This window comes from Pleurodeles waltl, chromosome 9, assembly GCF_031143425.1.
Source record: "Pleurodeles waltl isolate 20211129_DDA chromosome 9, aPleWal1.hap1.20221129, whole genome shotgun sequence".
NCBI lineage: Eukaryota > Metazoa > Chordata > Amphibia > Caudata > Salamandridae > Pleurodeles > Pleurodeles waltl.
The window spans coordinates 121,730,960-121,757,865 of NC_090448.1; the positions used below are offsets into that span (position 1 = coordinate 121,730,960).

General features: G+C 46.7%; 1 protein-coding gene across 4 annotated transcripts in view; it reads right to left on the bottom strand.

Annotated features, from left to right (window-relative positions):
* Positions 1-26,906, bottom strand: part of LOC138259001 (inter-alpha-trypsin inhibitor heavy chain H4-like) — a 536,359-nt gene that overhangs the window by 230,068 nt on the left and 279,385 nt on the right. For all 4 annotated transcript variants that reach the window (XM_069206377.1, XM_069206375.1, XM_069206376.1 and 1 more), the window contains one exon: positions 9,912-9,938. In XM_069206377.1, coding sequence (XP_069062478.1) covers positions 9,912-9,938 — 27 coding nt within the window. The remainder of the gene's footprint in view (positions 1-9,911; positions 9,939-26,906) is intronic.

Below are 26,906 nucleotides of genomic sequence, written 5' to 3' on the forward strand. Positions count from 1 at the left end.
AATGGCATCAAACATTTTGACACTATTGTTCTAACTACTGCCATGGTGCACCATATGTTAAATATGGTGAAACCATGGAGTCGTTAGGTGCCAGTAGGGGATGCAGATAAAGTAGCGCATCAGAGCTGATGTGCCACTTTTTCATAAATCTGAGCCTTTGTTAGAAATGGGGTCTCTGGTTGGCGGTCAGTTGGCACTCTGTCCAAGCAGGGACCCTCACTCTAGTCAGTGCAATGGAGATACATCCTAAGATAACCCCTGCTTACCCCCCTGGTAGCTTGGCACAAGCACTCAGGCTTATCTCAAAGGCAATGTGTAAAGTATTTGTACCAACACACACAAAAATACAGTGAAAACACTACAAAATGGAGACCACACCAGTTCAGAAAAACAGGCGATATTTATCTAAATCAAACAAGACCACAATGACACAAATGCAACATAAACAAGTAAAGATATGAGTTTTCAAAAGAATATGAGTCTTACTCCATAGAAAACAATGGTAATGTTGTTGTTCCACAAATTACCTGGTTTGTGTGAAAAATAAAGCCGTAAGCGCGAGCGCGCATCGAAAAAGTCAGCGATGCATTGATTACTTACTTGCAATTGAGGTTGTGCATCATTTCTTCTTCGGTCGGGAAGGCCATGAACTGTTTTTCTCTCCTGTGATGCGTCAATTTCCAGGCAGGCACCTCAGCTCCGTGCAGGCTTGCGTTGATTTTTGATGCCCAGCGATGATGTGTGAGAAATCTGGTCACACGGTGCTGGAAAACCATGCTGCGTGGGGTTTGCATCGTTATGAACAGCCACAAGCGGGTATTGCATTGTTTCTCCAACCGCGATGGATCGATCTCCCGGCTGCGATGCAGGTGGAGCATCGATTTAAGCCACAAAGTGGGTGGGGTGTTGTTTTTCAGCCGTGTTGCAGGATGGTGTTCTATGCCTGGATTTCAGTCCTTGTTCTGTCAACTTCACCTCTTAAGGGCCCAGGGACTGGATGGGGCACCACTTGGCAGGGCAGGAGTCTCAGCACGAAGTCCAGGTGTTGGGAGAGGAAGTCTTTGATGGCCCTGAGACTTCAAAACAGGAGGCAAGTTAAGTCCAAGCCCTTGGAGAGTCTTCACAAGCATTTATATACCACAAAGTCCAGACTTTGTCCTCTCTCAGGCAGAAGCAGCAACTGAAGGCCGACCCCGCCAAAGCACAGTCACAGGCAAAGGGGCAGTACTCCTCCTCCAGCACTTCAGCTCTTCTCGTTGGCAGAGGTTCCTCTTGAATCCAGAAGTAATCTAAAAATCTGGGGTTTGGGGTTCACTAATGATACCCCTTTCTACCTTTGAAGAAGCCAAACTTCAAAGGAAAGTCTCTGTTGTTCACAAGATCCTACTTTGCCCATGCTTGGCTCCAGGCTCACACCAGGGGGTTGAAGACTGCATTGTGTGATGGCAGGCACAGCCCTTTCGAGTTCAAGTGACCACTCCTCCCTCCACTCTAGCCCAGATGGCCCATCAGGATATGCAGGATACACCCCAGCCCCTTTTGTGTCAATGTCTAAAGGAAATTCACAAACAGCCCAACTGTAAGTCTGACCCAGACAAGGAATACACAAGCAGGCAGAGTCACGTAATGGTTTAAGCAAGAAAATGGCCATTTTCTAAAAGTAGGATTTTCAAACTGACAAAATAAAAAACGACTTTACCAAAAGCTGTGTTTTTAAATTGTGAGTTCAGAGACACCAAACTCTAAATTTCTATCTGTTCTCAAAGGGAAACTACACATAAAAGATATTTAAAGGCAGCCAGCATGTTAACCTATGAGAGAGATAGGCCTTGCAGCAGTTAAAACCGAATTTGCCAGTATTTCACTGTTAGGACTTGTAAAACACATCATCATATGTCCCATCTTTACTATAAACTGCACCCTGCCCATACGGCTACCTAGGGCCTACCCTAGAGGTGCCTTACATGTATAAAAAGGGAAGGTTTAGGCCTGGCAAGTGGGTACACTTTCCAGGTCGAATTGGCAGTTTAAAACTGCACTCACAGACACTGCAGTGGCAGGTCTGAGACATGTTTTCAGGGCTATTCAGGTGGGTGGCACAACCAGTGCTGCAGGCCCACTCTTAGCATTTGAAATACAGGCCCTTGATACCTCTAGTGCACTTTACTAGGGATTTTCTAATAAATCAAATGTGCCAATCATGGACAAGCCAATTACACATACAATTTACAAAGGGAACATTTGCACTTTAACACTGGTCAGCAGTGGTAAAGTGCCCAGAGTACCAAAAACAGCAAAAACTGAGTCCAGCACACAGTCAAAACATTTGAAGTAGAGGCAAAAAAGACAGGGGAGACCACGCCATGGATGCCAGGTCTAACAGCCATAGTATGGTAATCATCATTACAACCAGTGTAAAGAATATGAACAACCCAACCATATAGCATGATTCTAGAGAGTCTAGAGATTCCTTCCTATACCCTACGTTTAGGTCTGAGAGCATAGTGGTGGTAACCCTTCTGCCTGTCCCAATGCAGAGGAGGAACCCCAATGCCATACCTGAATGTGAAAGGAAATGTCAGCCTGTTGTCTGGATGGCAATCCTCTTGGGATGCTGAATAGTCAGCATCAGAATCAGCAAAGCTGTTAATGAAATGGTGTGCACACCACAACCACCATGACTGCAATGCCCCCTTAGGCCTATATGTTGTTTATACCATAACTCACACAGAGCTGTAAGAACAGGCCTGACATACTAATGTGTCTAGAAAATGGGGCATGATTCCTGAGCTCCTGGAGTGGAAATACAAGTTAGTATATCATGTACCATACATGACAGCCTTGAGCAAAGAAAAGAGTGCATTGTGTACAAAAGGCTGATACATTTTGCAGTGCGAACAACTATGTCTTCTTGGAAAGAAGCAGCTGATTAAAATATAAAAACAAAAGGCTAAAAGCTGGCTGTGGGAAGAAATATGAAATTATTAAAATATGTCTAAGTGTAAAGGGCACAGGCAATGTGCCTAATGCTAAAATAAGGGTGCCCAACCTTGGTGTCAGAGGCAACATACAATAGATGCAAATTGAATCTTATGAGATTGAAGCAGGCAAACTCCCATAAACCCAGCTTTAGGAAGCAAAGATGCATCTCTGAGGCCTTCTTTTGAGGTGCCCATACAATTTGAGCTTCCTTCCCTCTTAACAGCATCATATTGGCTCATCCCCCATCTTTAAGAGAGAGTTTAAGAATCTCCTATTCCTTTTCAAAAGCCCCCCAGCCCTTCCTCCTACATTTCTGATTGAGCTAAATATATCTATGACAAGATCTATATTCCTATTTTTTATGTGTATTGTGTTATTCTATATATTGACTACCAATACACTATAATGTACAGGCCGCTGTTTCTGTTTACGGAGTGCCGTAAGGCAAACCAATGGGTCCTCCCCTACAGAATGTGAATGCAAAGAGAGAAAACTTAGTGCCTTATTATGAGTGTGCAGTTCTTACAACCACCACACTCACGCTGGTGGTCTGGACCGCCGCAGATGCGGTGGTCTGACGGCCACATAACAACCCTGGTGGTCTGACTGCCAGGGAACTGCCAGCTCTGCCATGATCTTGGATCCTGGTGGTCTGACGGTGGTGGAGACCCTGCGGATTATGACCTCGTTCTCCACCAGCCTAACACCACCATGAAAAGGCTGGCGGAGAACAGGTGTAGGGGGCTACAGGGAGTCCCCCTGCACTGCCCATGCACTTGGTGTGGGCAGTGCCGGGGGCCCTCTGCCCAGAACCCTCAAAATGTTCTCTGTCTGCTTTGCAGACAGTGAACATTGAGAGGGTGCTGTTGCACCCTGCTGGCTACAGCATTGCCGCTGGCTCGATTACGAGCTGAAGACAATGCTGTAGCCAGTTTCCCGCTAGGCCAGTAGGTGGAAACTTAGGTTTTTGCCAGCCGACCTAGTGGGAAACTCGTAATGACTCTGATGGGGAGGTCGCCACATAGGCGACCACCCTGTCGGGAGTTTGGCAGACAGAGTTTACGTCCACTAAACTCAAAATGAGGCCCATAGTCTGCCATGTATTCCAGAAATTCATTGTTCCTGTGCTAAATGGGCATCCCATGAAGGGTCGAGGGGCCTGTGAAGGAGTGTGGGCCCCCACACCACAGGGGTTGCAGGAGACCCTGTTAAGCCCCTGTGTTTATGGCTTCCACGGAATTTAAAAAGCACCATGGTCTCCTATATGTTGGAAAGTTCAAGATGTACATGATCTACACCTCAGTATTGTTTACTTGCTGTAGCAGGATGAGCACCTATGAACTCAATGCTCACAACCATTTGGCATGTACCTTATAGGCAGAAATAAAGGTCGCCATTTTCAAAAGTTGTTTTTGCACTCTTAACATGAATTATACGCAAATCGCTTTTCACCTGAGCAAACCTTCTGTCAGGAGTGTGGAGTAGCCACTGCCTGCAAGCTTAGTTGTTTTAGGGGTATTCACAAGTGTGTGGGGGAGATAAAAAACACATTTGCTTGTCTCAGAAGGTGATCATATAAGGGAAAACAGTTTTTCCTTGGGAAGAAACGTTTTCCCATTGAAGAAAAAAACCACAACAGACTTCCAGGAACACACCTGAAATTTAAAACTTCCACTTATTAGAGTTTGGAAACCCACATGTGCAGATTTCAGATTTGTTTAGATAAAAAAAGGCCTAATATATTTATGTCTTGGGTGTAGAAGGCTACAAAGGACCACATGTTACGCCTGTTACCATTTTTTTTAAAGGAAATACTCAACAGCTTCTTGAGTGACGTATATGTGACAACTGAAATGCAGACTCTATTTGCAACAGTTTACAATTACTATGCTAGACCTGACAGCCTTAGGGTGGTCACCTCTAAAGTAGGCCTTAATAGGGCAGGGTGCTATGTAGGTAAAAGGCAGGACATGTACCTCTGTAGTTTATATGTCCTGGCAGTGTAAAACTCCTAAATCCATTTTACACTGCTGTGAGGCCTGCTTCTTTCACAGGCTAACATTAGGGCTACCCTCATATACTGTTTGAGTGGTAGATCCTGATCTGAAAGGAGTAACAAGGTCATATTTAGTATTGCCAGAATGGTAATACAAAATTCTGCTGACTGGTGATGTTGGATTTAATAATACTATTTTAGAAATGGCAGTTTTAGAAAGTGAGCATTAACTTAAATCCTTCTTTGCCTTACAATAAACGTCTGGCTGGGTTAGTTGACAGCTCCCTTGTGCATTTCACTCAGACAATCCCAAACACAGGATGCTCAGCCACACCTGCACACATCTGCATACTGAATGGGTCTTCCTGGTCTGGGAGGGGGAGGGCCTGACACATTTCAAAGGACAGTGACCTGCCCTCACACAATGGACTGTCAGACCCCCTACTGAGACCCTGGCAGACAGGAAATAATTGAAAGGGGACCTTGTGGACTTCTAAGCCACTCTTCGAAGTCTCCCCCACTTCAAAGGCACATTTGGGTATTTAAACAGGGCCTCTGCCCCTACCAATTCAGACACTTCTTGGGAAAGAAACTCTGCACCAGAACCTGCAAACTGCCAAGAGAAGTTGCCTGGCTGCCCAAAGGACTTACCTGACTGTTTTACTGAGAAGGCTGCAGCCTTGACGTCTCTGACGTAGGATCAGAGACTGAGACAGGAGATACTGAGACAGCATCTGAGGGATAGGACAATGGCGCAGACTCTGGGAGTGATTTTTCAGTCAGAGGAGTCCCATTCGATAACTCCTCTTCCAGTAATTATGAGGGAGTTGATGAGGACAGTCCCGCTGTCCCTTCGCAAGCACAGTCTGTGCAGCGGAACAATAGCGGGTTAGCCCAACCCAGAGAGCAGGTGCATGCGGCAGCAAGCACAGACAGAGTGCTCTCTTGGGAGCTCCCCAATTTAGTTCAGCCCCAAATTCCACAGCCTAAATCATATTGTGGAGACATCAAAATTATTTATCGCAAAACAACCTGGTTTTGTAAGGCAGGCACCTGGGTTTTTGGTCCTGGGCTCGCTGGCCATATAGGGAAACCTACCAAACCCAGACATTTCTGGAAACTAGACATCCAGGGGAGTCCACAGAGGTTTGACTCATGTGCATTCCCCAAAGTTTTCTTACCCAGAATACCCTGCAAAACTGAAATGTTGAATAAAAACTCTATTTTTTCTTGCATTTCTGTCACACAAACTAAAGGAATATGCTGGGATACACACAATTCCTACCACCCAGTGTTTCCCCACCTATCCTGATAAAAATGCTACCCCACTTGAGTGCCTGTACCTAGGTGCCTGCATCAGGAATGGATCACCCCAGGTTCAACAGTTGCCTTCATGTATAGACTAACATTGACCGCTGTGTGATCTATTCCTGACACGGGCACTAGGCCTATCCATAAAAATGAGGTACCATTTTTATCGGGAGACTTGGGGGAATGCTGGGTGGAAGGAAATGTGTGGTTCCTCTCAGATTCCAGAACTTTTTTTCACCGAAATGTGAGGAAAAAGTGTTTTTTTTTTGCCAAATATTGAGGTTTGCAAAGGATTCTGTGTCACAGACCGTGGTGAGAGCACCACAAGTCACCCCATTCTGAATTTCCTTAGATGTCTAGTTTTTAAAAATGTATAGGTTTGCTAGATTTCCCTAGGTGCCAGCTGAGCTAGAGACCAAAATCTACATCTAGGCACATTCCAAAAAACACATCAGTTTTCAATGTAAAAATGTGATGTGTCCATATGTGTTTTGGGGCATCTGCTGTCGCAGGCACTAGGTCTACTAACACAAGTGAGGTACCATTTTTATCGGGAGACTTGGGGAAATGCTGGGTGGAAGGACATTTGTGGCTTCTCTCAGATTCCAGAACTTTCCATCACCGAAATGTGAGGAAAATATGTTTTTTTGTGCCAAATTTTGAGGTTTTCAAAGAATGTTGGGTAACAGAACCTGGTGAGAGCCCCACAAGTCACCTCATTCTGAATTTCCCTAGATGTCTAGTTTTTAAAAATGTATAGGTTTGCTAGGTTTCCCTAGGTGACGGCTGAGATAGAGACCAAAAACCACAGCTAGGCACTTTCCAAAAAACACGTCAGATTTCAATGTAAAAAAGTGATGTGTCCGTATTGCGTTTCCTGTCGCGGGCAGTAGGTTTCTCAGTCGGTAACTGATTACGAGGTAGAAAATGGATCATATAATGTTTTAATATATGCTAAATACACACAACTCTATATCCTGCTTTTATATTGTATGCTAAATGTTGGTGCTTAAACATAGACGCAAGTTTGAACTCACACACAGGCCAGTAATGGATAGATAGGATGTACAGGTTTCCAAGCCAGTCTCCTCAAATCGCACGGATTTGAAGCAGGCAAACTACTATAAGCACAACCTTAGGAATCAAAAATTCATCTCCCAGTCCTTCGCATGCTGTGCCCATACACTCTGTGCTCCCTTCCCTCTTTGCTACTTCAGATCCCCTTATGCCCCATCTTTAAAACATCTCCTACTTCTGAACAACTTTTCCTAAATCTCCCGAACCTTTCCTCCTGCACATTTCTCAGTTGGCTTATTTTGTCTGTGATATCATGCTTTGCCATGACAAGACCCATTTTTCCATTGTTTATGTGCATTTTGACATCCTATGTTTCGATTACAATTGTACTCTTATGTATAGACGCCTTACTTGGAAATGATTTGCACAAACAAACCTGTAAAAAATAGCATTAAATGAATAACCTCTCGAGAATGCATGATGGTATATGGATGCTTATATGTGCAAAGCCCAGTGTTTACAATTATGACACCAATAGTATTTAAAGAGCACTATTGCCCTCTATAGAGAGGAAACCTGAAGAGGCACTAGACCTACATCTCCGTGTGGGATCCCTTGGGGCCAATCCTCACAACTATCTAGGCATGTGACTTTTAGGCAGAAACAACTTTTGGTATTATCCAAAGTCGATTAAGCGCTCTTAAAATGACTTATTCATAAAAATGTTTTAGCCTAGGAAAATCTTCGAGCAGGACTGTGGGATAGCTACTGCCCACAAAAGTTATTGTCTTGGTGTATTCATAAGGATGTTTAGCAGAAAGGAACACACATCTCCAAGTCCAAGAACGTGGTGGTGTAAGAGAAAATGGCTTTTCCTTCTGAAGAAAGGTTTTCCCATTGGAAAAGAAATGTTAACATAGAAATCACAAAAGATTTCCAAGAGTACACCTAAAAACCTGCGACTGTCACAGGTGTCGAGGTGTATACCTGGAAAACCTATTGCGGATTTCCGATGGATCTGAACTTTCAATCATTACATCTCGGGAACCTGTATATGCAGGTTTCTGACTGTTTTCCAGATAAGCAGATATTTTTACGTATTGGATATAGAAGTTTACCTTTCAAGAGCTACGTGTTAAGTATATCACTTATTTTTATTTAAATACACAGCAGCTTTTTGAGTGACGTACTACGTATCAAATCGGATGCAAACTCTATGAGCACCATTTTACAATTACCAATAATCATTGTTACTCTGTAATTTACACTTAGTCCTGGAATTTTGTGCTCCTAATTTCCTCCTGGTTCTATTTGGAAGAAACTGCACATGGAAAAAAATTGCAATGTAGGTAGGTGAGTGCCAGGAGCACAAATCGTCGCACGGCACTTTTCACCATCTGCGCCTAATTGCACAAAACTTGGGCCCGTAGTTATACTTTTCGGCGCTAAACTGCGCTAACGCAGTTTAGCGTCAAAAAAATTAGCACCGGCTAACGCCATTCTGAAGCGCCATGCGGGCGCCGTATTTATTGAATGGCGTTAGCCGGCGTTAGCAGACCGGCGCTGCCTGGTGTGCGTGGAAAAAAACCACGTACACCAAGCAGCGCCGGCGTAGGGGAAAATGGCGTATGGGCGTCTTAAAATGGGGCAAGTCAGGTTGAGGCAAAAAAATCGCCTCAACCCGATTTGCGCCATTTTTTTGCGACGGCCAGACGCCATTTACATGACTCCTGTCTTAGTAAAGACAGGAGTCATGCCCCCTTGCCCAATGGCCATGCCCAGGGGACTTCTGTCCCCTGGGCATGGTCATTGGGCATAGTGGCATGTAGGGGGGCACAAATCAGGCCCCCCTATGCCCCCCCCCAAAAAAATATATATATACTTACCTGAACTTACCTTAATGTCCCTGGGGTGGGTCCCTCCATCCTTGGGGGTCCTCCTGGGGTGGTCAAGGGTGGCAGGGGGTGTCCCTGGGGGCAGGGGAGGGCACCTGTGGGCTCATTCTGAGCCCACAGGTCCCTTAACGCCTGCCCTGACCCAGGCGTTAAAATCCGGCGCAAATGTGGTTTTTTTTGACCCGCCCACTCCCGGGCGTCATTTTTGCCCAGGAGTATAAATACGACGCATACGCGTCGGAGTCATTTTTTTAGACGGGAACGCCTACCTTGCATCTCATTAACGCAAGGAAGGGGTTCACGCTAAAAAATGAGGCTAAGTCCAAGAACTTTGGCGCTAGACGCGTCTAACGCCAAAGTATAAATATGGAGTTAGTTTTGCGGCGAATTTGCGTCAAATAAAACAACGCAAATTCGGCGCAAACGAAGTATAAATACGGGCCTTGATCTGGGTGCAAAAAACCGACAAAATGCTGTGCACAAATGCATGTTTTTTTACCATGATTGTAAAGGAGTATTCTGAAAAGACCTGTCAGTATTGGAAATACTCAGGTCGTTTAAATAAATCCTCATGAAGACCGCTCCAGGCTTTGAGGTAACTGCATTTAAAAGAACTGTAAATAAATGCTTAAATGATAAGTAAACAAATATCTCTTCAGGAACAGGAACAAATCAATGTGAAATACTCATGTGAGAATAAAGTGACTTACTATCATATTGTCGGCTACTTGCTGATCCTAGGAAACAAAACAACGTTGTTTAAATTCTTTAATATTTTCGATGAAAACTTTCACAAAACAATCTTTTTAGCACTTTGGAATGCTCTTCCCCTAACAGAAACATGAGGAAATTCAGAATTCTTAACCAAACATTGACTTTTACAGGACATTCAGGACAAGGAAGCGAAGAGGGAGTCACACAAGCCACCCGACCCTGCACTGCCCTTGTGTCACGATTTCACCATTGTCTGGAGTTGATAGGTCGCTCGGGTGTTGGCTGTCCTAGGGCCCAAATGCTGCATCCAAAAAGAAGATTTCTCAAAAAGCACATTTAAGGCCTTTCAATGCTTACTTTTTGTGTCCTTCCCCTTCCAAGGTTATTTAGAAAGGTTTGTGATGGCCGGCATGTTTTGTCGTTTCCGTATATTCCAGTATATTCTCTCACTGAAATGTGAAGAAATTCGGAATTTGTAAATAACGTTCAGCTTGCAGGATATTCTGAATAGCAGAAGTGGTAGAATGACCAAGAAGGCTACATCATCCTGGATAACCACGGGTCTCCAGTCAACAGTTTTTCCTGTGTTTGGGCAGATCTCAGGCCGAAATATAGCAGCCAATACGTGTAAACAGAACTTTTTCAGGTGTAGTTCAAAGGGATATTTTTTAGATATAGCTTTGACATTAGCAGGGCATTCTGGGTAGGGAAATCTGCAATGTACTATGCAAGTGACACCAAAATGAATTCAACACTATCTCTAGTATTCAAAAGTGCCTGGATTTGGAACCGTCTGACTGTGGACCTGAATATTGCAGCTATTTCCAGCGGAGACTAAGAGAACATACTTTATTGGCGCATCGTGTTGATGTTTGCTGTGCATTCCGAGTTGAGAAAAAACTGGGATCCATGGAAGCCATAACAACATTAGCTTGGGTCCTTAATTTTCAATCATGCTTAGGGTTGATGAGGCTACTTAAGTGCAGGCTAAATCCTGAAGCTACAGACCCCCCTCCTGATGAAAAATGAAAGGAAAGGTTATTTAGGCTTCTTTAGGGCATTCTGGCAGGAATATATGATAAGACCTCAAATGCCTCCTAATTTCCATAGTGAACAACTAGCCTATTGGCACCCTAGGTCAGGTCGCCAGCCAGGAACAATGGCAAACCTGTGCCTTTCTCAAAACATGGGACACAGGGGATATTATGTGTTTTTGAGCAGAGGTTGGCTGCTGGTCCTGTCCTTTGACCATGTCCTTCACAAATGCCTCTATGGCCAAAGTAAGGACTTCATTTTCACCGTGACCTCAACTGTCTATGTGCAATGAACTTCCAACAAGCACAGTTGTTGACCTCTGGACACAGGCTTGTGGCTGGTACTTGAGTAAGGTTTCACCAATCCCAACCAGTAACATAATTTCCTACAGCCTTCCAGAAATGTGCTTTTAACTATTCCCTTTGCAGCAACTTTATGATGAACATATCAGAGAAGATGGGTACTGTTCCTGTTCTTACAAATGTATCTTATTGTAGGAAAGTCCTTTTTTTTTGCCTGATCACCCCCACTCTTTCTGGATAGGTACTGGTGGTTACTGACTCTTGGCTGTGCCCTGGGTACTGCTTACCAGTCCCAGGGCCAGTGCTCTGTGTAAAATGGATATGCAAATTAGGCTAATTATAATTGGCTAAGTTAACCTACCTATAAGTCCCTAGTATATGGTAGGGCATGTAGGTTTAGGGACCACAGCATAGGTGGTGCACACCTAGGTGCATTGCTGAGGTGCCCAGTGTCATTTTAAAAGCCAGCCTGCCTTGCTGGCTGCTTTTAAATTAAAGTTATATGCAAATTCGACTTTGGAATTAAAGGTACTTCCAAAGTTTTAAACTACCTTATTTTTACATATAAGTCACCCCTAAGGTATGCCCTATGTGCCCCTAGGGCTAGGTGCCATGTAACTATAAGCAGGGACTTTATAAAAATAGATTTATAAGCCCTGGTGAGGTAAAAACAGCCAAATTCGTTTTTCCCTCATTGAAGTAAATGGCCTTCATAGGCTAGAATGGGCAGACTTTATTTTAAATTTTAAAGTCTCCTTAAATGTTACATACCAAGAATTTGGTATCAAATTGATTGTTATAATAAATCCCACAACTTCCAGTTGTTGGATTTAATATAACTAGTGCAGGTAAAAAGTTTAGACTTTACCTAAAAAGTTGCCAATTTCAGCTCTGCATTGTTTTTGCTGCTGTGCTCTGATTGGCCAGCCTGCAGCAGCTTCTGCCAGGCCACTTTTATGAGGTGTGAAGTGGCCTGGCTTTACACAAAGGAATGTGCTTGGGGGAGAGAATCTCCCCTCAGCAGATGGGGAAGCAGGAAGGGGGAGGGCTGCCAAACTGGTCTTCAAAGGCAGAGAAGGACATCTGGAGCACCCAGCAACACCCCCACATCCTGCAACCCCAGACAGCTAGGTGCCCCCTTGATTAGATTAGGAGAGGGCAGGAGAGGGGTGTGTTTATGATTTTTAGCCACACCAGTGGGTGGGCTCAGCCAGATCTCTCCTCTAAAAATCAGATTCATCCATTTTGGATTTTTAGAGACTATTGCCTTCTGGGATGGATTTTTGCCACACTTCCCAGGAAGTGGTCATCACAGGGGGACGACCCTGTCCCTGATTGGAGGACCAGGGCCCCCCTGCTTTTCACCCAGGAGCAAGGATAAAACTGGCAGACCTGCACCCACGCCTCAGATCCCCACCAAATTTCAAGAAGAAAGAACTACAAGAAGAAGAAGGACTGCCCTGCTGGACCCCTGGCCTGCACCTGGACCCTGCACTCAGAAAGACTGCACCAGCTGCACACTTGGGCTTCACCACAAGAAGGACTTTGCCTGGCTTCCACTGGTTCAAGGAGGGACTCCCTGTTTGCTACAGGTGAAAAATTGCTAACCAGAGTCCCCTGCACCAACTCCTGAAAAAGTGACCAGCTGACCACTGTCCAGTGGCCAAAAAGGAGTCTGCGCCAGGTGCACTCTGGGAGTTGAAGTCCGCACTTCCCAAGGACCATCACAGAACTTCTGGACCCTTGGGGTGAGCTGTGGACCCCAAAAGAACCTTAAAAGAACATCTGGGTGAAGCCCCAGAAGTTTGGAAAAGATTGGAGAAATTTTAGAAAAAAGCTCCATAAAGTGACCGACTCGACGCGGAAATTCTAGCCGGCTTGCCTCAACCGCGACCCGGCCTGACTTCGTGGTTCGTCCCGGTCAAGAAAAACATCCGAAAAAAAGACTAAGTCCGAACGTAAAAAGTTGACCGGGACCTTCCAGCCATCGTATCCGAGAAGGGCTCCACGGACGTCGGATCAAGATCCAGGTTTACCCCGGTCGAAGGATTTTCGTCTCGAAAAAACGACTAAGTCCGAAGGTAAAAATCACCACCGAGGAAACCGACTTCGCGTATCCGGACAAGGGCTCCAGGAGGTCGGATCCAACTGGCAGGTTCGTCCCGGGGAAGAAAAACATCGAAAAAGAGACTAAGTCAGAAGGTAACTTTTTGACCGAGGCCTCCCGCGACTTGTAGCCGAGCAGGGCTCCATCGCGGTCGGCCTGAAAGTTTGACTTTGCCCCGGTCCTGGTGCAACCAGATGACCCGATTGGCGCTTTTCGTTTCTGAGCGCTAGAAAATAATAATACTTAAAAAATTCATATCTCCGGTTCCCCTGAACCGATTTTAATCGTTTTTGTGTCATTTTAAAGATAAAAATATAAGCTATTTTTATAAATTGGTTTTGGATTTTTAAACTGTTTCCTGTGTTTTATTTAATTACTGTTTTGTGATATTTGAATGCTTTACACTTTGTCTCCTAAGTTAAGCCTTGACGCTCGATGCTAAGCTACCAAGGGTAGAGCTGGGATTAATTTACTGAGACCTAACTGTACTTTTGTGGAGGTTTGTGGCTTGTTGCTAGGTGTAGGTACCTACCTGCCCTATCAATAACCCATTTTCCAACATAATTGGAAGCAGCGACGGGATCCTGTACTTGTGTTCAATATCACGTTACAGTTTTGGATAAAACAAATTAAAAATCCTTTAAATTGTCCTAGTGCAAAAATTGTTTTTAATTTTTAATTTTAATTTTTTTAATTAATTTGGATTAATTTCAATTATTGAATTTTTGTAATTTTTCTAAATTCTTGTTTCCAATTTTTGCAAGAAGCTTTTGTGACACAAAACTAGGGAACCATGGAGCTTGATCTGGCTAGCCTACCCACCCTGACAGTAGTCCAGCTTAGGGGGTTGTGTATTGAGAGGGGGTTGCCTGCAACCACTAATCTCAGGAAGGAAATCCTGATTAAATCCCTGACAGCATGGGCTGAGGCCCAAGAGGTAGAGACAGAGGAAGCTCCAGAGGAGGAACCAAAAGAAGATGATGCTAACTCTAACCATTCAGGGGAGGAAAGGCATCAGACCCCAAGTGAGGAAGAGGAGGAACGGTCCTCACTGGACACAGTCACTAGGGGTAGACCCAAAGCTAGTGGTAGGAAGAGGATCCTTTCAGGAGGAGAGAACCCATCCATCAGGGAGAGAGAGCTGGAAGCCCAGCTAGCCTACATAGCTTTGGAGGCAGATAAGCTTGCCCTAGAAAAAAAGAAGTGGGCAAGCAAAGAAAAAAAAGATGGAAGCAGCGAGAAAGAAACTGAGGTGTCCCTGGGTGGGGGTTTTGCCCCCAGATTACCCAAAGGGGTGGTTCCTGCCTATGTAGAGGGGGATGACATCGATAAGTGGCTGGGGGCCTTTGAGAGGGCCCTCCAGATGAGGAAAGTCAAGCCTCAGTACTGGGGTTCACTCCTTTGGGAGTTAGTTCCCAACTCTGGGAGGGATAGGCTCCTAACCATGAGTGGGGAGGATGCAGACTCATACCCCAGTATGAAGAGATGCTTGACTAAAAAGTTTGGTCTAACCCCAGAGCAGTATAGGCTTAAGTTTAGGGACACCCAAAAGACAAGCACACAGTCCTGGGTGGACTTTGTGGACATTTCAGTGAAAGCACTGGAGGGCTGGATACAGGGCAACAGGGTAAGTACCTTTGAGGGGCTGTACAATTTGATTATGAGGGAGCACCTTCTAACTAATTGTGTCCAAGAGAGGCTCCGCCAGTATCTAGTAGACTCTAGGTTGACCAACCCCAGAGAGCTGGGGGAGGCAGCAGATGACTGGTTAAGAACTAGAGTTAACCAGAGACCCCCAGGGGGTGATCAGAAAAAGGGAGGACATGGTTCTTCTCAGGGGAAGAACCAGGGGAAAGATGACAAAAAACCCAAAGAGTCCTCACAAGAGTCCCCAAAAACTTCTCAGGGAGGGGGAGCCCCGAGCCAATTCACTTCTAAAGGGAAAGGGTATCAGGGAAAGAATTTTGATCCTGCTAAAGCAGGAAGGTTTCAGGAGCTTGCTAAGGCCGGCAAGTGTTTTGACTGTTATCAGCCAGGACATAAAAGAGGAGATGCTATCTGCACCAAGAAGCCCCCCACTGGTGGGCAATCCCAGGGGATTGCTAGTGTAGGGTTGGGGGTGGAAGTTGGCCCAGGGGTGGAATCAGGGTACACTGAAGTCACCTTAGTATCCGTGGGTGGGGTGGACATTGCAACTATGGCCACCTTACCTCCCATCATGCAGAGGTATAGGCAGAGGCCTAAAGTCAATGGGACTGAAGTGGAAGCTCTGAGAGATACAGGAGCCAGTGTGACAATGGTCACAGAAAAGCTGGTTTCTCCAGAGCAGGTCTTACCTGGTGTCTTCCACCAGGTGACTTATGCAGATAGCAGAACCAAACTCCATCCCATGGCTATGGTGAGTCTGGAATGGGGAGTTGTGACTGGCCCTAAAAAAGTAGCTGTAGCTCCTGCCCTCCCAGTAGAGTGTCTGCTGGGAAATGATCTCGAAGCATCTGAATGGTCAGAAGTGGAGAGAAGGGTCCATGCAAAGATGCTGGATCTCCCTGAATGGGTGTGTGCTGTGACCAGGTCACAGGCAGCACAACAGGGAAATGCTGGACACTTGGACCCTGGAACAATGGGCCAAGCCTCCAAGAAGAAGAGAAAGGGCACTGGGTCTGGCTTGCCAGCCCCAACAAGTACAGAGGGTCAGGAAGAATCCAACCCTGAGGGGGAGGATCTGAACTCTGAAGGAGGGACACCTTCCCTGCAAACTCTGCCTGACTTGGCAGAACTGCAAGGGGCAGGTGGGCCCACCAGAGAAGATTTGTGCCAGGGACAAAGAGAGTGTCCCACTCTTGAGGGCCTGAGGCAGACTGCTGCCAGGCAAGAACAAGGGGATACCAGTGGTACCCACAAGGTTTACTGGGAGGATGGAGTTCTCTACACTGAGGCTAGGACCCTCAAAGAAGGGGCTACTAGGAGAGTAGTGGTCCCCCAAAAGTATAGAGAATTCCTCCTTACCTTAAGCCATGATATCCCCTTAGCTGGTCATTTGGGACAGACCAAGACCTGGAACAGGCTGGTCAACCATTTTTTTTGGCCAGAAATGTCAGAAAAAGTCAGGGAGTTTTGCAGCTCCTGTGTCACCTGTCAAGCCAGTGGCAAGACAGGGGGCAAGCCAAAGGCTCCCTTAATTCCACTGCCAGTGGTTGGGACTCCCTTTGAGAGGGTGGGGATTGACATTGTTGGTCCCCTAGACCCACCAACTGCTTCAGGTAACAGGTACATTGTGGTGGTAGTGGACCATGCCACCAGGTACCCTGAGGCAATACCCCTCCGGACAATCACTGCACCCACAGTGGCTAGGGCCCTACTTGGTGTGTTCACCAGAGTGGGATTCCCAAAGGAGGTGGTCTCAGATAGGGGCACAAACTTTATGTCAGCCTATCTGAAAGCCATGTGGGAGGAGTGTGGTGTTACTTATAAGTTCAGCACACCCTACCATCCACAGACCAATGGTCTGGTGGAAAGATTCAATAAGACCCTGAAGGGCATGATCATGGGTTTGTCTGACAAACTCAGGAGGAGATGGGATGTCCTCCTCCCATGCCTGATGTTTGCCTACAGGGAGGTGCCACAGAAGGGGGTTTGATTCAGCCCCTTTGAGTTACTGTTTGGGCACCCTGTAAGAGGCCCATTGTGCTTGGTGAGAGAGTCTTGGGAAAAGCCTCTCAAGGAAGCCAAGGAGAATGTGCTGGAGTATGTACTAGGCCTGCGGTCTCGCATGGCTGAGTATATGAAGAAGGCAAGCAGGAACCTGGAGGCCAGTCAGGAGCTCATGAAGCTCTGGCATGATCAAAAGGCTACCATGCCTGAGTATCACCCAGGACAGCTGGTGTGGGTTTTGGAGCCCATGGCTCCTAGGGCACTACAGGCCAAATGGACTGGGCCCTATCCAATCCTAGAGAAAAAAGGTGAGGTCACCTACTTGGTGGACCTTGGCACCCCCAGGAATCCTCACAGGATCCTGCATGTTAATAGGATGAAACCCCACCAGGACAGGGCAGACATGACCATGCTGATGGTCACTGATGAAGGGAAGGAGGAGGAGGGTGAACCTCTGCCAGACCTCCTGTCCTCAAAGGAAAAAGATGGGTCAGTGGAGGGAGTGGTACTCTCTCCCAAACTGACAGATCAGCAACAACAAGACTGTAAGCAAGTCTTGGGACAGTTTGCTAGTCTGTTCTCCCTGACCCCTGGACTCACCAATTGGTGTGTCCATGATGTTGACACTGGTGACAGCTTGCCTGTCAAGAACAAGCTGTACAGGCTGTCTGACCAGGTCAAGGCCAACATCAAAGCTGAAGTGGCTAAGATGTTGGATCTGAAGGTAATTGAGCACTCTGATAGTCCTTGGTCCAGTCCAGTGGTACTGGTGCCCAAAGCTAGTCCCCAAGGTGGGAAGAAAGAATTAAGATTCTGTGTGGACTACAGAGGTCTAAATGCAGTCACTAGGACTGATGCTCACCCCATACCTAGAGCTGATGAGCTCATTGACAGGTTGGGGGCTGCCAAATTCCTGAGCACATTTGATCTGACCTCAGGATATTGGCAGATTGCCTTAAGTCCAAGAGCCAAGGAGAGGTCAGCATTTTCCACACCAGAGGGCCACTTTCAGTTCAAGGTGATGCCCTTTGGGATGAAAAATGCTCCTGCCACCTTCCAACGGTTGGTGAATAGAGTCCTATCTGGGTTGGAATCTTTTAGTGCAGCTTATCTAGATGATATAGCTGTATTTAGTTCCACCTGGAGGGACCACCTGGTCCACCTGAAGGAAGTGCTTCAGGCCCTGCTTCAAGCAGGCCTGACTATCAAGGCAAGCAAGTGCCAGATAGGGCAAAGTTCTGTTGTGTACCTGGGCCACCTTGTTGGTGGAGGCCATGTACAACCTCTCCAGCCCAAGATCCAGACTATCCTGGATTGGGAGGCTCCAAAAACCCAGACTCAGGTCAGGGCCTTTCTTGGCCTGACTGGGTATTACAGGAAGTTTGTTCAGAATTTTGGGACCATAGTGGCCCCTCTGACTGAGCTTACCTCCAAGAAACAACCCAAGAAGGTCATTTGGACCCCAGAGTGTCAAAAAGCTTTTGACACCCTAAAACAGGCTATGTGTTCAGCACCAGTGTTACTGGCCCCTGACTATAGCAAGGAGTTTGTAGTGCAAACAGATGCTTCAGAGGAAGGGATTGGGGCAGTGTTAGCACAAGTTAATGAAGAGGGCCATGATCACCCAGTTGCCTTCATCAGCAGGCGACTACTTCCCAGAGAGAAGAAATGGAGTGCCATTGAGAGGGAGGCCTTTGCTGTGGTTTGGTCCCTGAAGAAGTTGAGGCCTTACTTGTTTGGCACTCACTTCCGTGTACAAACTGACCACAGACCTCTCAGATGGTTGATGCAGATGAGGGGGGAGAACCCAAAACTGTTAAGGTGGTCCATTTCCCTACAGGGGATGGACTTCACAGTGGAGCACAGACCTGGGACTGCTCATGCCAATGCAGATGGCCTTTCCAGGTTTTTCCACTTAGCTGATGAGGACTACCAGGGTGTAGGTTAGTACCCATCACCTTTCATCTGGGGGGGGGCAGTGTAGGAAAGTCCTTTTTTTTTGCCTGATCACCCCCACTCTTTCTGGATAGGTACTGGTGGTTACTGACTCTTGGCTGTGCCCTGGGTACTGCTTACCAGTCCCAGGGCCAGTGCTCTGTGTAAAATGGATATGCAAATTAGGCTAATTATAATTGGCTAAGTTAACCTACCTATAAGTCCCTAGTATATGGTAGGGCATGTAGGTTTAGGGACCACAGCATAGGTGGTGCACACCTAGGTGCATTGCTGAGGTGCCCAGTGTCATTTTAAAAGCCAGCCTGCCTTGCTGGCTGCTTTTAAATTAAAGTTATATGCAAATTCGACTTTGGAATTAAAGGTACTTCCAAAGTTTTAAACTACCTTATTTTTACATATAAGTCACCCCTAAGGTATGCCCTATGTGCCCCTAGGGCTAGGTGCCATGTAACTATAAGCAGGGACTTTATAAAAATAGATTTATAAGCCCTGGTGAGGTAAAAACAGCCAAATTCGTTTTTCCCTCATTGAAGTAAATGGCCTTCATAGGCTAGAATGGGCAGACTTTATTTTAAATTTTAAAGTCTCCTTAAATGTTACATACCAAGAATTTGGTATCAAATTGATTGTTATAATAAATCCCACAACTTCCAGTTGTTGGATTTAATATAACTAGTGCAGGTAAAAAGTTTAGACTTTACCTAAAAAGTTGCCAATTTCAGCTCTGCATTGTTTTTGCTGCTGTGCTCTGATTGGCCAGCCTGCAGCAGCTTCTGCCAGGCCACTTTTATGAGGTGTGAAGTGGCCTGGCTTTACACAAAGGAATGTGCTTGGGGGAGAGAATCTCCCCTCAGCAGATGGGGAAGCAGGAAGGGGGAGGGCTGCCAAACTGGTCTTCAAAGGCAGAGAAGGACATCTGGAGCACCCAGCAACACCCCCACATCCTGCAACCCCAGACAGCTAGGTGCCCCCTTGATTAGATTAGGAGAGGGCAGGAGAGGGGTGTGTTTATGATTTTTAGCCACACCAGTGGGTGGGCTCAGCCAGATCTCTCCTCTAAAAATCAGATTCATCCATTTTGGATTTTTAGAGACTATTGCCTTCTGGGATGGATTTTTGCCACACTTCCCAGGAAGTGGTCATCACAGGGGGACGACCCTGTCCCTGATTGGAGGACCAGGGCCCCCCTGCTTTTCACCCAGGAGCAAGGATAAAACTGGCAGACCTGCACCCACGCCTCAGATCCCCACCAAATTTCAAGAAGAAAGAACTACAAGAAGAAGAAGGACTGCCCTGCTGGACCCCTGGCCTGCACCTGGACCCTGCACTCAGAAAGACTGCACCAGCTGCACACTTGGGCTTCACCACAAGAAGGACTTTGCCTGGCTTCCACTGGTTCAAGGAGGGACTCCCTGTTTGCTACAGGTGAAAAATTGCTAACCAGAGTCCCCTGCACCAACTCCTGAAAAAGTGACCAGCTGACCACTGTCCAGTGGCCAAAAAGGAGTCTGCGCCAGGTGCACTCTGGGAGTTGAAGTCCGCACTTCCCAAGGACCATCACAGAACTTCTGGACCCTTGGGGTGAGCTGTGGACCCCAAAAGAACCTTAAAAGAACATCTGGGTGAAGCCCCAGAAGTTTGGAAAAGATTGGAGAAATTTTAGAAAAAAGCTCCATAAAGTGACCGACTCGACGCGGAAATTCTAGCCGGCTTGCCTCAACCGCGACCCGGCCTGACTTCGTGGTTCGTCCCGGTCAAGAAAAACATCCGAAAAAAAGACTAAGTACGAACGTAAAAAGTTGACCGGGACCTTCCAGCCATCGTATCCGAGAAGGGCTCCACGGACGTCGGATCAAGATCCAGGTTTACCCCGGTCGAAGGATTTTCGTCTCGAAAAAACGACTAAGTCCGAAGGTAAAAATCACCACCGAGGAAACCGACTTCGCGTATCCGGACAAGGGCTCCAGGAGGTCGGATCCAACTGGCAGGTTCGTCCCGGGGAAGAAAAACATCGAAAAAGAGACTAAGTCAGAAGGTAACTTTTTGACCGAGGCCTCCCGCGACTTGTAGCCGAGCAGGGCTCCATCGCGGTCGGCCTGAAAGTTTGACTTTGCCCCGGTCCTGGTGCAACCAGATGACCCGATTGGCGCTTTTCGTTTCTGAGCGCTAGAAAATAATAATACTTTAAAAATTCATATCTCCGGTTCCCCTGAACCGATTTTAATCGTTTTTGTGTCATTTTAAAGATAAAAATATAAGCTATTTTTATAAATTGGTTTTGGATTTTTAAACTGTTTCCTGTGTTTTATTTAATTACTGTTTTGTGATATTTGAATGCTTTACACTTTGTCTCCTAAGTTAAGCCTTGACGCTCGATGCTAAGCTACCAAGGGTAGAGCTGGGATTAATTTACTGAGACCTAACTGTACTTTTGTGGAGGTTTGTGGCTTGTTGCTAGGTGTAGGTACCTACCTGCCCTATCAATAACCCATTTTCCAACACTTATCATCAGGATAATTAGACCAGGACTTCCTAGACTCAAGTATAAGTGCTTCAGGTTTAAGGACAATGTGTGAACGCCATATGAATACCCTTATAAGGGTAAACAATTGTATAAATGGCTGAGAATCTCTGATGAAGGAAACAGCCGATAGGCTGCTCAGTCTGTACCTGATTATGAGGTAGAAAATGTATCATATAGGGGGTCATTCCGACCCCGGCGGGCGGCGGAAACCGACAGAAGACCGCACCACGGTCAAATGACCGCAGCGGTCATTCTGACGTTCCCGCTGGGCGGGCGGGCAACCGCCAAAAGGCTGCCCGCCCGCCCAGCGGGAAAGCCCCAGCAACGATGAAGCCGGCTCCGAATGGAGCCGGTGGAGTTGCTATTGTACGACGGGTGCAGTGGCACCCGTCGCGATTTTCAGTGTCTGCAAAGTCTGCTTTGCAGACACTGAAAATCCTAATGGGGCCCTGTTAGGGGGCCCCTGCAGTGCCCATGCCAGTGGCATGGGCACTGCAGGGGCCCCCAGGGGCCCCACGACACCCGTTCCCATCATCCTGTTCCTGGCGGTAAAAACCGCCAGGAACAGGGTGGCGGGAAGGGGGTCGGAATCCCCATGGCGGCGCTGCTTGCAGCGCCGCCGTGGAGGATTCACAGGGGCAGGGGAAAACCGGCGGGAAACCGCCGGTTTCCCTTTTCTGACTGCGGCTTTACCGCTGCGGTCAGAATAGCCCCTGAAGCACCACCAGCCTGCTGGCGGTGCTTCCGCGGTCGTTGGCCCTGGCGGTCCATGACCGCCAGGGTCAGAATGACCCCCATAATGTTTTAATGTATGCTAAATACACACAACTCTTTATCCTGCCATTATATTCTTTGCTAAATGTAGGTGCTTAAACATAGACGGAGGTTTGAACTCACACACAAGCCAGTGATGGATATATAGGATGTGTAGGTTTCCAAGACAGTCTCCTTAAATCGCCCGGATTTGAAGCAGGCAAACTACTATAAGCACAACTTTAGCAATCAAAGATTTAACTCCCAGTCCTTCGCATGATGTGTCCATACAATGTGAGCTCCTTTCTCTCTGTGCTACTTCAGATCCCCTTATGCCTCATCTTTAAATACTCTCCTACTCATGAACAACTTTTCATAAATCTCCCGAGCCTTTCCTCCTGTACAACTCCTACATTTCTGATTGGACTTATATCTTATGACTGTGATATCATGCTTTGCCATGACAAGACCCATATTTCCATTATTTATGTGTATTTTGGCATTCTATGTTTCACTTACAATTATACGCTCATGTACAGACGCCTTACTTGGACCTGGTTTGCACAAACAAACATGTAAAAATAACATTAAATTAAAAACCCTTTGAGAATGCATGAAGGCATATGGATGGTTATATATGCAAATCCCAATATTTACAATAATGACACCAATAGTATTTAAAGAGCACTATTGTCCTCTATAGAGAGGAAACCTCAAGAGGCACTGGACGTACATCTTAGTATGGGATCCTATGGGGCCAATACCCACAACTATCTGAGCATGTGACTTATAGGCAGAAACAATTTTTGGTATTATCCAGAGTCGATTTAGCATTCTTAAAATGATTTGTTCATAAAAATCTGTTTGTTTCGCCTGAGAAAATATTCAAGCAGGACTGTGGAATGTTCTATTACTTCCCAGTAATCTTCATTACTCCTGGTCCTGTTCTCCTCGTCCAATTCATCACTATGTGGAGATAACTATCTCCAGGACAGAAAAAAGAACATGAGGAATGCTGGGACATGCCTTTCCCACCCACCACCCCCCTCCGGTAGTACTTAAGCTGTACTCACCCAGCATTCCGCCTGCACTACCAAGCCCCCAACAGAAGGCTGGATGGACGGGAGGGGGGGGGTGATGAATGAGACGAGGACAACAGGACCAGGAGTAATGAAGATTACCGGTTGTAGGAGGCTGGCCTGGTTTGTAATGGGTACCTTGGGTACTTACAGCTTATACCAGGTCCAGTTAACTTTTGTTAGTGAATGTAGTAGTGTTCTAGCAGCTTAGGCTGATAGAGGTAGCTATAGCAGAGCAGCTTAGGCTGAACTAGGAGACACGGGAAGCTCATGCAATACCACTTACAGTTACACAGTACTTATACACAAGTAAAGACAATACTCAGTGTTACTAAAAAATAAAGGTATTTATTTGGGTGACCCAGTACCAAAAATATCTTAGAGACAATACTCCTTCTGGAGGTAAGTATTATACACAATACATACACTAGACACAAAATTAGACAAGTAAATAGTCATAGAACAATGCAAACAGTAGGAAATCCTACAGAATGTAATTGGAGAAAATATATCTAGGGGCAACACAAACCATATACTAAAGAAAGTGGAATGTGAATCACAAAACCCCCCTAGACAAGTGTAGTGTGTGCAGAATTGCTAGGAGAGTAAGAATACAGTAAAGGTAAGTAAATTACCCCACCCCAGAGCCCAGAAAAGCAGGAGTAAAGTACTGCAAGTTTCCTTAGGACACACTACACATCGTTTTGGGGATTTTGCAGCAGCCAACCAAGTCTGCAAAGAACAACTGCTGGATTAATGGACCTGAAGACCTGCACAGGAAGGGGACCATGTCCATAAGTCAAAAGAAGTTCCAGGAAGGACAGGAGCCCCTGCCAACCCAGAAGAGGGTGCAAAAGAAGAGTCCCTGGTTAGTTGAAGACTGCAGAAATGCACCCTAGGAAAATGCCAGCGGGTTCTTGCATGAATTAAACAATGTCCCACGATGTGAAGATTGCTGTAGATGAGATTTTGTGTTGGAAGGCACCAACAGGCCTTGGCTACGGCAAAAGTGCATTTTTCATTAAAATGGCACTGGATGGACCCAGGAGGGACCTGGGGGCATCAACTCTGTGTGAGGAGGAAGTAGGGTCTCTCAGGATGCCAGTCAGCACCCCCATAAGCCACAGGATCTGGGTTCAAAGGAGGTGCAAAATGCAGTTGAGGCACCTCAACAAAAGAAGGCCCCATGCCGCCGGAGAACAACTCAGAGGGTTGAGCATCGCAGGGTGGAATGCTGGGGATCTGAGACAGGCTGTGCACAAAGGAATGTTGAAAAGAGTGCACAGAGGCCTCAGGAGGTGAAGAAGACACAAATGACAGTGGTATCATTGTTCTCAGGGAAGGCAAGGTCTTACCTCCTCCAAAATGCGTCAGCAGGACCTCAGGACAGTCTTTGTCAATCATGTCCACCCTCTGTGTCCTTAGGGGCATGCTAGTTGCCATGAGAGGAGTCCCAGGGTACCAGTCGTCGCCTTCAGAGGTGCCTACTTGGAGCAGTGAGTGACTCCATCACTCCATGGGAGATTTCTTTGGTCCTTCTGGTGCATGATGAAGACAGGGAGTCCGCAGAGCATGCGCACCATGGAAACTGTTGCAGTTGCTGACTTGGAGCTGAGGTTGCTGAAGAAAAGTGTCTCTTGTAGACACTTTGTTGCAGTTACAGCATTTCTTGGAGCAGGCTGCAGTTGATCCGAGGTCAGAGGATGCTGAAGTTGTTGCAGAGGATTCCTGAAGGAAACTTGCAAGCAGGATCTGAAGAGAACCCACAGGAGAGACCCTAAATAGCCCTGAGAAGGGGATTGGCTACCTTATCAGGTATGGCCCTATCAGGAGGGGTCTCTGACGTTACCTGCTGGCACTGGCCACTCAGAGCCCTCCAGAGTGCCCCCACGCCTTGCAAAGCAAGATGGCTGAAATCTGGGACACACTGAAGGAGCTCTGGGCACCACCCCTGGGGTGGTGATGTTCAGGGGAGTGGTCACTCTCCTTTCCTTTGTCCAGTTTCCTGCCAGAGCAGGGGAGAAGGGGTCCCTGAACTGGTGTAGACTGGTTTATGCAAGGAGGGCACCATCTGTGCCCCTCAAAGCATTCTCAGAGGCTGGGGGAGGCTACCCCTTCCCAGCCTGTAACACCTATTTCCAAAGGGAGAGGGTGTAAAACCCTGCTCTCAGAGGAAATGCTTTGTTCTGCCTTCCTGGGACTGGGCTGCCCAGACCCCAGGAGGGCAGAACCCTGTCTGTGAGGTGGCAGCAGCTGTAGCTGCAGTGCAAGCTTCAGAGAGCTGGTTAGGCAGTACTGGGGGTCCATGGTGGAGCACCCAGGATGCATGGAATTGGCTCCCTGATACCAGGTTTGGAATGGGGGGACAATTCCATGATCTTAGACATGTTACTTGGCCATATTCAGAGTTACCATTGTGAAGCTACATATAGGTATTGAGCTATATGTAGTGCTCACGTGTAATGGCATCCCCGCATTCACAAAGCCCGGGCTCTGAACTATGTGGGGGCACCTTTGCTAGTGCAAGGGTGCTGGCACACTTAGTAACTTTGCACCTAACCTTCAGCAAGTGAAGGTTAGACATATAGGTGACATAAGTTACTTAAGTGCAGTAAAAATGGCTGTGAAATAACGTGTGCGTTATTTCACATAGGCTGCAGTGGCAGTCCTGTGTAAGGGTTTGTCTGAGCTCCCTATGGGTGGCAAAAGAAATACTGGAACCCCAATGCCCTGGGAACCTAGGTACCATATGCTAGGGACTTATAAGGGGGGTCCAGTATGCCAATCAGAATTGGTAAATGTAGTCACTAGCCTATAGTGACAAATTTAAAGGCAGAGAGAGCATAACCACTGAGGTTCTGGTTAGCAGATCCTCAGTGACACAGTTAGGCACTACACCAGCATACAAATTAGGACACAAACTATGAGCACTGGGGTCCTGGCTAGCAGGATTCCAGTGAGACAGGTAAAACACACTGACACATAGGTTTTTATTTATGAGCACTGGGGTCTTGGCTAGCAATATCCCAGTGATACAGTAAAAACACACTGACACACACTCACAAACAGGCCAAAAGTGGGGGTAACCATGGTAGAAAGAGGCTACTTTTCTACACCGGTAAATAATAGAACATTACCCCCAGGTCCCTCTAGTCCTCATCGCATTTATCACTATGTGGAGAATACCAAAGCAGGCAAAACTAGCCTTCTGAGAACCGGACAGAAACAACAGAAAAACCACAAGAAGGGATCCTAGAATATCAACATAGGAACCCAAAACAAGGAGTGTGAGAGAAAAATAAAAACAAAGTCCGTTCAGGAATCCCAGGGCAAGGCAGCGGCAGATCGCAAACCAGGGAGAAAGTGACAACTCCCGGCCAAGGTAGGAGAGGAAGCCCAGCCAGCAGCGTGGCACAGCACAAGAACAGGAGCACACCAAACCACAGCCCGAACGACCGCAACCAACTGCAGAGACCGGCCCAAGACACTTGCCGAGTGAGGACCACCAGTCGCACAAAAAAAGGCCAGAAGGAGAAACAGCAGAGAGACATTTTGCAACGAGGAACGCAGAGAACCGAAAAACC